This window comes from Acanthochromis polyacanthus, chromosome 7 (genome assembly GCF_021347895.1).
Source record: "Acanthochromis polyacanthus isolate Apoly-LR-REF ecotype Palm Island chromosome 7, KAUST_Apoly_ChrSc, whole genome shotgun sequence".
Lineage (NCBI taxonomy): Eukaryota > Metazoa > Chordata > Actinopteri > Pomacentridae > Acanthochromis > Acanthochromis polyacanthus.
In genome coordinates, this window is record NC_067119.1 from 28,568,152 (window position 1) to 28,580,556 (window position 12,405).

General features: G+C 40.1%; 1 protein-coding gene across 23 annotated transcripts in view; it reads right to left on the minus strand.

The window, feature by feature from the left end:
- rimbp2b (RIMS binding protein 2b) overlaps nt 1-12,405 on the minus strand; it is a 101,905-nt gene that overhangs the window by 38,866 nt on the left and 50,634 nt on the right. For 22 of the 23 annotated variants that reach the window (XR_007942871.1, XM_051950340.1, XM_051950342.1 and 19 more), the window contains 2 exons: nt 7,978-8,061; nt 1,119-1,208 (listed from right to left, as the gene is read on the minus strand). Coding sequence is in view for 21 of the 23 variants with exons in the window: in XM_051950340.1 (XP_051806300.1) it covers nt 1,119-1,208; nt 7,978-8,061 (174 nt within the window). In the remaining 2 variants the exon portion in view is untranslated. The remainder of the gene's footprint in view (nt 1-1,118; nt 1,209-7,977; nt 8,062-12,405) is intronic. The other variant, XM_051950341.1, reaches the window with a different exon arrangement.

Genomic DNA, 12,405 nt, shown 5'->3' on the forward strand with positions numbered 1-12,405 from the left:
AAAAACATTTAATTACGATTATAATACATGAGTAGCATAATTCACTCATTCCCATTTCTATGTACCGACCAAGCACTAAGCAGTCAATTCAACCAAGCAATTGCACATTATATTCACACTTTACACTGATTCAGCTCCAGCAAGGTCTCCACAGACATTGTGAACAACATCTGAAAAATATGACTGCTTCTGTTTCTACATATTTTCCATATTTGTCTCCTACACATCAGTTGTATTGTTACTTAAGAGGCAATCCGCTTTTTAAAAGCACTGAGATGACTGGTTCTTGCAGTCGTAATGTGGTAATGCCCCTTCCTCAGAGCAGCCATGAATGACTAATGATTCCTCAAGGAGGGTGTTTCAACAAACACCAGCAAAGCAAAACACAAACACAGACCAGGGAGTCTGCCTCTTAGCGGCCCGCCTGCACACAGAGAAAAAAACCATCCGCATGGATAGGAGCGACTGTCAAACCTAATGTAGACAGATCGAACAAAACTATACTGGATTGAGCAGAAGCAGGTCAACAGTCTATTATGGGTAGGGGGAGGTGCCCTTTGTAGCCCCTCCTTAATCATTCGGAGACAACAGGGACAGGAGCACAGGGGTGTAAGCGAGGGGCTAATATCCGCACTGCCCTGCAGAGTGCTGCTCTCATATCCGTCAGTCTGATAACAGTTCGCAATGGCTGCTGTGTGAGCCACCCATGTCCTGATAAAACATCAATAACCAGCATCCCGACCTTCTTCAACCCCAGCAGCAAACGCCTGCCAGTCAGCTGCCTCAGGAAATTGTCCTTCCCTTCACAGAGAGGCCTGGAGCTCTTTGTTTGTTGATCTACTTGGACTTTACAATATCAGCTTCGAAGGCCTTCAAGGTCTTGAAGCTAAAACCAAGGCGTTGGTGTTTCTACAGAAAACATTGATTTGCTTCCAATGGAGAAAACAGCTCCAACGATCCAGCATACTGAGACAGCTCTGGCTAAGTGTGACCAAGATTGCGCTTTGTAAAGAAAGCCATAGTTTATCTACGAAGATGCAACACTGAGAACTGACTGCTAACTTAGTTGCGTAGACTCAACTTAAAAATCTATACCAGGTCTTCTTATGTATTCTTACCTTCTCATACTCAGAAGCCTTGTGGCTGTTGTTGAACAACTGGAGATTCAAGTGCTTGTTCTCCTTGAGGAAATCTTGAAGCTCATTCTCCTAGGCGAAAAGAGGCAGAAAAAAAACAGTGTTTAGAACCCAAGATGTCCCAATGATTGGACCAGCGCACAGCACTCAAACCCAGCATGTTGTTAGCAATAGCCCATGCATCATTCATCTGTGGAAACTGCTCGAGGTTCTCTAGTAGGCTGTAGAAAGCATGAATAAAAGAGGCTACCATTTCAGCCACTACAGCACAATAGTAATGTCTCAATAGTAGCGTTGATGTCAGAGCAATAGATGTAATACGAAACCCCTAAAATTTTCATATTCACTGCTCTGTATGTGGGTGTGCATCAGACATATACTGAAATACCACACATTTTCACACGACACTCTTATCTAGCAAAAGTGTCAAGCTGGGAGTAAAGAAAAAATCTCTTCATAGCAGAAGAGGAAAAGTTAATTACATTCAATCAACAGTCATGAGGCTCGCCGTGGATGCAATTTGCAGTGTCAACTGAAGAGTTCTCTGAGATGTGCAATTTATTGCGGCTCCAGCAGCATGTAGGCCAAGGGTGGTTCTTGTCAGGAGCTAAGTAACATACTTGCTCATGCATGATACATTTACAGTAATTACAGCGTTTCTTAATGGGCTGTGATGGTGTGCCTCCTCTGCTTGCTTATGTTTTACTTATGAAGGGTGTTTCAGAGGACAATTGAAGAAAGAAGCAAACATGAAAATATAGCAGGCTTGCAAGGATACATATGTTAACATCCTAGAAAAGGTTAAGCTATTTCCTTTTCTGTGCTGCTGCTCACAGTAACTACTATTAAATCTGCCTGACTTGTCTCCTACATGAACAGGAAAAACTAGGAGAACCAACCAACATTATATGACTTAATAGCCATGTATAATATACTGACAGGAAAATGCATTCAGGCATATTTGTGTATTAATGCATAATTATAATTATGCAGAAACATCTGGGGATGAAAAAAGAGGGGCCACAAACTGCAGTTCCTTAAATGGCCTTTTAGTCTTGGCTACAAAAGCGAGTCAATCCCCTTAACCTCATGTTAAAAAGCCCAACTTTACAAAGGAAATAAAGACATTTGCAGCTTTCTACGGTCTCTATCAATAATTTCTTCATTCATAATGACCGGGGAACGGCGGAAATCTGATAAAACAGACTCATTGAAATTGTATTGGGGCTTAAAATTATGCCTAATTAAGGTTGCAACCACTAAAAGTAACAGGAGGACGCCACCATAGGACAGTCCATTGGCCAGACGTTTTTGCATGAACCATTTCAGATTAATTCCTGATTCACTTCTTGGTTCATTTTTGGATTCATTCAGAATTAAGAGGATTCAGGTGCTGTCAAGATGGCGATGGCTAGGTTACATAGTTTTGAAAACCTTTGCTTGATGCCACATGTACATCCATCTTTATATACAGTCTGTGATTATAATGCATATAGTATATGGTATCAAATATTACTGTTTCTAGTATTACAACTAACCCTACCACTACTACTTACTACAACTATCAATAATGATTAGAGCAATACATGCTGATATCCACAACTGTAGGAATAAAGTAAACAAATGGAGGCTGGATACTGTCAAGGACAAGCAGTGCGAGGCAAACAAAAGCCTGAAGACAGTACTAAAGTCACATCTGAGGTCTGCTGCTTTTCTATTAATTTCAGTTCTGTCACCAAAAAAATATTATTGGCATTTCAACCTGCATCAATTGTGCCCAGTCAATTTTAATGCTTCCCGTACAAGCAGTAGATTGCATTGACATTCCTATTCATATCCATTGATCCCTCAATTCAGAGTTAATATGGGCTGGCTAAGCCTCCAGGTGTTCATTCTGAAGGACAAACAGCTACTGAAAAAAAATGAAAAGCTCACATTTTACTGTGCACACACACACACACACACACACACACACACACACAGAACAATAGACTGGAGTACTTTAGAAATTCAAGCTTGTTGTTGATTTAAGCATTTCAACATGACTGCCATCCTCATTTAAAATCCTTTTTGGAATTCAGATGTGATAGCACGCACGTAATTATGCAAACCAAATTGTCTTGAACAGAGAGAATCAGCTGTGTCTCCTCCTTTATTGTTGACATGCTAACATTTTAAACAGATCAGTATACGTCATAATCCCTTGGCAAGGCACATTTCTACGGTGAGCCAGTGAGCCCAGTGATGGAAAGAATGCCATGCAGAAACACTGCGGTCTGTGTTGAGCTGCTTCCAGCACTTTTCAGCTGAGATTTTCTGCCGAGGAGAGATTTGCTTAAATACTAGCACCAAGATACAGAGAAAATGTACACACAAACAATACTACGTTTGGCTGGAAAATGTGTGACAAAAAAAAGAATCTAACGAACAGACAGACTAAATTACGCAAAACATAATTACTACACATGTTAAAAAAGAAGAGAGTCTTTTTGAAGTTCGCTCTGAATGGGACAGCCTGGATCATTTTGAAATAACACAGTATTGAAAATATAATGAGGCCTGGGGCAGAGTACCTGTGACTACTCCTACTCTAAACGCGTGTGTTGTCCAGACGCTGTCTGACTCAGTCTGCTGTGCAACAGCAACGTGCTTAATTTTGACAAGCCTGACAGATGAATCAACCCTGCCATTTAACTCACGAGCAACGCAAACATCTCACCCACTTACTCTCTGTTCACCAGACACTGTTGGCTGTGGGGAAAAGCATCATTTGCTCTTGCTCGGAATAGATGACAGCCAGCTGCCTGCTTCTTTTTTCTTTTTTTTTTTTCCAAAACAAACCATCAGCATCTAAGAGGCAAACACACAGCTCCTCCTCACAACTGATTTCTCATAAGGCTGATGACCTTTACATACAAATGTTCTTAGGAGGGGACAGTAGGTATACAGGAGTATACACAACCTCATGTTTAGAAAATTCTGAGTCCAGAAAGATGCTGAAAATATCATTCAAAGTAATCAACTGTGCAGTCTTAATACGAGCTGCATTTCCCGTTACACAGTTCCTCTTTTTCTCTTTTTCTAAAGTGATACTCTGCATCACTGTAGCTCCACAAACCAGAAGTCTTCTTTGCATCGCACATTGTGGAATAAATAAACAAAGAACTCACAAACATAAAGTACAATGCGAGAACATTTGCAGGGCTAATGAATATCGGCTTTTACTGTACTGTACAAAAAACAAGGGAAAAAACACGACAGAGAATTAGTGTCTATCTTAAAATCCATTTTTGCTTTTTCAAAATGCCTGCCATGTGTTCAAGAAACAGAAGATGCCAATCACACCTTTGACAGAAGGTGTCTGTGTTTACAAACAGCTCATGATAACCGTGAATCTGACCACAAAAGCACATTTCACCCCGGCGATTGAGAGAAATTCAAGGGCAAAGCGACGCAGATCAGCTCTCGGACTTGTTGAGTCCACCTGTTGTCTGCTTCAGTATTGATCCTCGATCGGCACTGATACATATTCGAGCGATGCTGGCACAGCTAATGCTTGTCGCCATGGCAACAGGCTTTAAATGCTAGCGGAGGCTGATGGTCTGTAGTTAAACACCCGATACCCACGAAGGTGGAGGTGCCAGATGGCGATGACAGTGTTTACTGTCACTGAAACACTGAGTCTATGTGTTTACATACACGACAGCTGAACTCACACTGAGGAGACATTAATAAAACCCGGAATTTTGACACTGTAAGAAAAATCTATGTACATTCCTATATAGGCTGTGAGTGTTTGGCAAATAAATGTTAAAAATCCTCCAGCAGAGCAGGTGCAGAATCACTAACAGCTGCACCTGATTCTGTATGTATAATCTGTATTTTAGGACTAGCACTGAGACGGAAAAAACAGGAGAGAGAGAGAGAGGTAAGTCACTTTAGACCAAACAGGGAGTGACATTACTGTCAACTCGTCGTCCTCTCACAATGGCGTTCATTGGTCTTGTCTGTGTTTACGTCTCTGTTCTGGAAGCTTGGCGCAGGAGGAGATAAGAGCTGTGCCGCTGCAGTCTGTGGAGACCAGCCTGCCATTTCTGCTCGCCATTTGGGGAGAGTTTGTCCTTTGGGTAGCTTCCCCCTGGACTCAGCAGGCTGACAATGGGTGAGGAGGGAAGTACTGCTCTGGGCGTGGAGCGAGAGAGGAGGGCAGCAAAGAAAACAGTCCTAATGGAGTGTTTACTTGGGGCAGAGAGCCACACACAAAGACAGTTTGTCTGAAGAGGAGGGCTTGGGGGCACCAGGGAATGAATTTAAATTGTCTAGAAAAAAAGTATGTCATTTAAATTACTGCCGAATCCCTCCAGATTTTACCTTTCATAGGAAAAATCTCATTTGAGGCCATCTGCACAACTCTCCGTCTACTTCTGCGTCATGTTTAATTTTTATGCAGTGCTAAACTTCCAACCCCATGAAGAGGCTTTTATGTCAGTCAAACAAACCCCCATATTGTTTTTTCCAGCTCAAAAATCACAGTGTAAGCCCAGGATAAATATCTACACTTTTTCTTTATAATTCTTGTGGAATTAAATAAAATCAGGCTTTTGGCTGCAGAGCCCTTGGGACTCCACTTTAGCAAGAACTGCTGGAACATATAGCAGTAAGATGCTGTCTGCTGAGTTCTCCATCTCAGTATGCTGTGATATAAAGTGATTAGTCATTGTGCTTAGCAGGACTCCCACAGCTGAAATGGTAAAATCTGTCAGCCCTGAACCATGTACATGTCCTCTTGCTGTGAGAGACTGCTGAAACCTGACAACTCCTCTTGTCACAGGTACAGAATGTTTCCCTTCTAAAATACAACACAGGAGGGAACAATTGCCACAGAAAACAGTTCTTGATAGCTATACGGGAGTTAACATTTGGCAGCCATTAGCGTCACATCAACATGGAGACGTTACTAACTGCTAAGCTACTTCCATTGCAGTACGCTCAGTAGAAACAACAGTATACAACTTGAACTGAATTAAGAGCTACACTGTAAAAAAAAATTGCTGTTTTTACAGTAAAATTCTGGGAGCTGTGGTTGCCAGAACGCTACCATAAAACTACGGTAAAACATTTTCTTCCTTTACAGTAAAAAAAATTTATTGATATTGTTGATTTTAGGGTTAAAAAACATGCTTCATTCCATATTTTACTGTAAAAAAAAAAGTTTGAACCTTTCAAAATTTACATGAAAATACTATATCAAATAAAGTTTGTGTCACTTATTATGAATATTACAACATTTTTCCATTATTAGCACAACAGTTTGTGTATTTAACATTAAATATATTTGGCTAAAGCTATCATAAATAGAGAGCATATGTCCATTATTAACACAGAAGTACATGAATTTTACCGGTAACAAACTGTAATTTTGACGTAATAAATGCAGAAATTGCCATGTTAGTGTTACTTGTTCTAAATATTGCAGCATGTTTCCATTAATAGTACAACAGTATGTACATTTAACTGGGAAAAATTGTATTCTTTTTGAGAATTAAATGCAAAAATTACAATATTGTTATGCATATTACAGCATTTTTACATTAGAAACTGTGAAATGTACTTATTCAAGAGAAAAAAAGTCTTTAAAAAAACACACTATTTATGGTGATTTAGTGTTAAATAAACTGCATCAAACTGTTTTAAAGCTTACACATTTTTACCATCATGGTTTGACAGTTTTTCACTGTAAAATATACAAACATTTTTTACAGTGTACATGGGACTAATACAAAGCCTTTATCGAAAAGCCCAAAAATTCAGTGCATATTCACTGCAGCTCCAGCACACCAGCTCACATAGGCACAGACAATGTAAAACCACTCCATGCAACACTTTGGAAAACTGCAATAGGGGAGTAGCTTAGCCTTACACCACCAAACTGGAAACAGATTCAGATCCCGACAGGAAAGATGTTGGAATTGGCTTCTAAAGTTGTGAAAATCTTGGCCGTCTGAAGCTTCATTTTTGAGGCTGTCATCGGTACGCTGTAGCTTCAAGGCAGAAATGTTCAGCCATGGTTTTGACAGCTTATTTCACTCAAGAAATGTCTTCTAGCATATATATGAAAACATAAAACACAGACGTGTAACAATGTAAAAAAAAATAAAAAGAAGCTTGATGTTCATCGGAGGGGGTCTTCAAATAGCCCTGAGCTAAAATGCCAAGACGAGATATGTAGAGTTTTTTCTTCTCAGCAGGATCCCTCTGTTTCATCTTTTTCTTTCTCCCTTTACCTTTTGTACCGAGTCAAAGCCACTCCAGCTGGCAGAATGACATTTCTGGGGCACTGTGAGAAAACATCCTTCAAGAAACACCAAACACCATGTGAAAATACAAGAGTTGTGTAACATATCTCTGACCTTTTAGAGTGGTCACTGAACACACGTATGGCGGTGTATTTCTGTATATATGTTTACAAAAGAGACCAATAACAGCCACAGCCTGAGGACACCACTTGCAATATCCAACATGTTTAGATGCATCTCAGCACCAGACACTCCATTTTTTATGTTTGTGCAAAAACACAATCACTAATTACCACAGCAAAGACTATCTCTTACTCTCAAATGTATTCCTCGTGCTCGCTAAACCCCCACAGATACAGCAGCCTGCAATTAATTGCTCACATATTTTTAATTTCACTCACAGCCTGAAAACCATGCTATCACTGCCACTCATTTTCTCAGGGGATGTCTGTGTGTGATGATAGCAGGCGAGGCTCTCAGGTACAAATCAATTTTAGCCTCCGTCCTTTCATCCAGAGGCCAAGGTATATTTTTGGAGCACTTACCAAAGTCTGACATGTTTGATTCTTTTTCTTCACCTCTGCCTCAAGTGCTTCACACTCCTTCCTGCTGGTGCTGATCTCAGTCTCCTGGGGAGAGGGAGAAAAAGCAAAGGACGGCTGCTATGGTTTGTCAGGAACAGAAGCTCACTGAGAGATCTCAGTGAAAGCAGGCAGGGTGAGAGGCAGCATTTAGGTGTGTGAGAGTACGTGTGTGGGTTCGTGAGTAAACGTATGCGTGTGCGGAACAGAGAGATTTCCAGAGATTATCTACGAGATATTACAAAACGTTTTCATGTCAGGGAAACAGACAGGAGGCCAGAATGTTTAATATTGAATGGCTGAGGATGCTGAGGTGCAGTCCTTTACAAACAATGTGATGGAAAAGATCAAACAGAAATCAGTTTAAAAGACTTTACTCAGTTTGACCCTGCTTTTGTAAATGAGCACGACTCAGCAGCTGTGAGAACTCCTCAGTGGAGTTATTCTTAGGCACAGAGATGCTTTAAGCTAAACAAGAACATGCTCACAACGACAACACTAACATTGTACTGTTGAGTAAATATTATATTAACCGTTTGCACCATCTGACTTCAGCATGTCGGCTTGTTTACGGACATTGGAATTGGAGTTTTTAGTTTTGTCTTCAGGTTTACAAATTGCTGAATCTGAAGACTTTTTTTCACTGCAGGAAAAGCACCGTTTTTATTTGTCTAATGAACAGCAGTGCATATGTTGGCATTCAGGTGATGTGCCGCCTTCCTGGCAATGGTTCAGTACGACGGAAATTATCTGCAAGTGGCTGTAATGAGCCAAGAAAGCATTGCACCTGCAAAGCAGAGAACTCAAAGGTGGCACTGATGTGAAAATGCAGCATTTAAAACGTAATATTAAAAAACTGCTGTTTTTAGTGGTAATAAAAATGCATCACAGAGTGGTTCGATCATTTCTGGGAGCCCATAAATTGACTTCAGTTTTGGCCATTACTGGAGATATGGGATGAGAACCTTCAAACATCAGACGTAAATGCCAAATGCTTCGCCTTTGGAATATATTGATGAAGATGTCCAATCAGAGAATCACAGAAAAGAAATTTATTTGGGGAATCTCCTGGGCTAATGAGCTAAAAATCTTTATTTCATTTGAAGAACTTATTTATTTTTCATTATAGGTGATTCTGTGATATTCAGGAGAAGAGGAGTAATATGTTCCTTATGTTCAGAGAAAAATGCTCTGTTGATATTTGGTATAAACCAAAATTACGAACTTATTGTCTTAGAAAGGACAGATACAGTGAGGAACCTTATGTGAAGTATAATTTCAGCAAAAGACACAGATCCCTGCGTGCACAGTTACGCTCAGGAACATTACCCTTAGCTTAGAGACTGGGAGGTTTAATGCTGCTCCAGAGGAGGAAAGACTTTGTTTGTTGTTTAATTTATGTGAAGAAACATTTTATGTTTTCCAGTCCTGTATAGGAAGATACAAGGGAGGTACTTTTCAGTAAGATGTCCTCTGTTTCTGCTGATTTCTATTGGTTGGATGACCATGAAAAACTAGAGCTATGTTTTAGAAATGAGACTTTTATCATGGCAGAATTTCTTTGCCAGGCCTGGGATAAAAGGGAATGCATTTTATTTGAGGACTGAGCAGCAGAATAATGTGTGCTTTGGATGTATTGCTGCAATGCTAGTATATTGGCGTCTTATAAACCCATGAGAGTTGGGTACACTTGTGTGCATGACACAAAAATAGAGAATCAATCAATCAATCAATCAATCTATCTATCTATCTATCTATCTATCTATAGGTTGTAGGAAGGAACCAAAAGACAAACACATCAATGGGTGATAGATCTATTTTGGTTAGTAACACTTGATGTAAACATAACTATGTTTGTTTGCAAGTACAGTTCTGAGGTTACCTTTGACTACACAACAATGTGACAACAAATATTTAACCAACTAAAATTACTGCCTCACTGTTGTATGCCTCCACCAACTACAAAAGTTGATTTTAAGTGTCTTAATTCAGCTTTGTTGTTCTTGATCTTCTGTATGTCTACTGCACTAGTGCAGAAATTCCTTTAGAGAGATAAAAATCATAGTCAAATTCTTTGTTGTTTGTTCATGTTTGGTCAATATATCTGACTCTGATAGAAAACCAGCATGAGCCATGAGAGTAAACAAAGATTAAAATACGGATGTCGCTGCAAAGAAGGCACAGATTCTAAGACGTGGACGCTTCACCCACATTTTCAGTACAACAGCGTACAAGATCAGTGATTAATGTCAAGTTATGACATTACATATTGACCAGGAAAGTATTTTTTAGCACACTGTGACATTACAGAGAGGCTGACCCTTGACCTTTTTGAATATCGCCAATGAATGCTTGACCTATGACCAAAAATGCATTTTATTAAGCCAAAGCAACCTTTGATCTTTGACCACCAAACTCAAAATCAGATTATCGCTGAGCCAAAGTGAACGTTTAAAGCAATTCCATGCAGACATAGCTAAGATACCACATTAGAGAGAATCGGATTGCTACAAGGACAAACTGAAAACGTAATACCTCCACCCCTGCTGCTGCCGACACGAAGGCTGAAAACTTTGACAAGCTTTACAATAAATCTATAATCCAATGAGTAATGAGGGATGTACATGTTACGTGGGCGAGCTGTGTGTTTAAGGGCCTCAGTGTGCACAATATCAGTACTGGGGTATGACACAGGACGCACCCTTTATTCATATCATTTAACATAGCAGAGCCATTGCACAGAAACACACCAGTCAAATGTAAAAACATAAATCTGTCTTCACGTGTACAACAGACTGCGCTCTCTGTCATTTTGTCATAATATAATGTTCAACAGTTGTGTAGTATTTCCTCCTGAGGCCTGTTGTGTTTGCATCAAGCAGCATTTAACTGAGCCGACAGCTGAATGCTGCATTAGCTGGAATTACAATGAAATGAAGTTCAGCCTTCTTCACAATGTGTGATTAGAGCCAAAACATGACTAAAGTCTGCCACAGCCACCACAGAGGATGACTTGCTCAGTCTATCAGTGTTGCTCAGACAACTCCACTGGTGTTTCTTAGTAGGGGCAGACACACAGAAATGGGATATCCCCATCAAAGCCACATGCGTCTCTTTTTTTATTTCTAACTCGATGCTAATATGGAGGCGACATTTTCTGGCAGATTTGGTGCATTCTGATGAGAAACGTAGCCACTTGAACAGAGAATACTCAGCTTCTTTATAGCTATTCTTCAATGCAAAGCCTGCTATTGCACTGCTCTTACAGTACACGGTTTATGACAGTGTTAAATCACTAACACGATCCTCTGTTCATCGGCAGACGGAGCTTTCTATCGGTGTACCAGGACCATTCTTGCTATGGATGGGGGTGAGAGTGCAGCTGTATGTTCCAATATTAGTATATAGAATTAAACAGGATTTTATCTGTGTCAGTATGTGCCACCCCTGTGCACACACCCACACACACACGTTATGGCAGTGTAGCAGCACATGTCCCCGAGCACGACTAAAATAAGCACCAGCGGAGCCACTGGGAGCCCACAGCATGTGAGAATGCATGAATGTGCACTTCAGCACAGCTCTGCTCACAGCTTGGTTTGACTTTGAATGTATATTGGAATCCATTCAAATGGAAGACTTTTTTACTTTGCTAGATCTGCTGGCTTCTCTGTTGACCCGCGAGTCCTGACGATATTCAACAAGACAGTGAGCTATAAGGTCGGAGAACAGGACGAGCAGAAGGAGGAGGAATAAGCTTGGGCCCTATTGTGATCTCTAACCCTGAGGCGTTTCACTGCAGGCGAGTGACAGTTGGCATAATTAAATCTTTGACCCTTTATCTGTGGTAGCTGGTCCACCAGCGATCCAGCCCAACTGTATGGTCATTATGTGTATAATTACATACATTAACATGCTTATTTCTAATCTTTTAATGATTAAACTGTCACAGAAGTAGAAAAATGTGAAAATAACATGTCATCTAAAGTGAGAGTTTCGTGATTAAACTTAATTGGGATGGAAAGTTAGGAAGAGAGATCCCTTGAGGTATCCTAAAACTGTGTTTGAGAATTATTTCAATGCTTTCTATGTTGGGATTTGATGAAAGTAACAGAATAGTTGTAGTTGTGCATTAAAATGATCACAGTGTGGTTAGGCTGTGCAAACTTTTCACTAAATCCTTGATTCAACTCAACCGAAACCCATTATTTAGAATCTCTACTGAAGAGTGGAAAACACTGCAGATATTTCAAATAACAAGGCCAGAAAATGCCTCAGAGATCTAAGATTCTACTATTCTTCCTCACAACACACTATGAAGCTAAGTACATACAACTATGAATGAAATATTAAAACCATGAAAGGAACCGAAAAGATTGGACATCTTGAGAA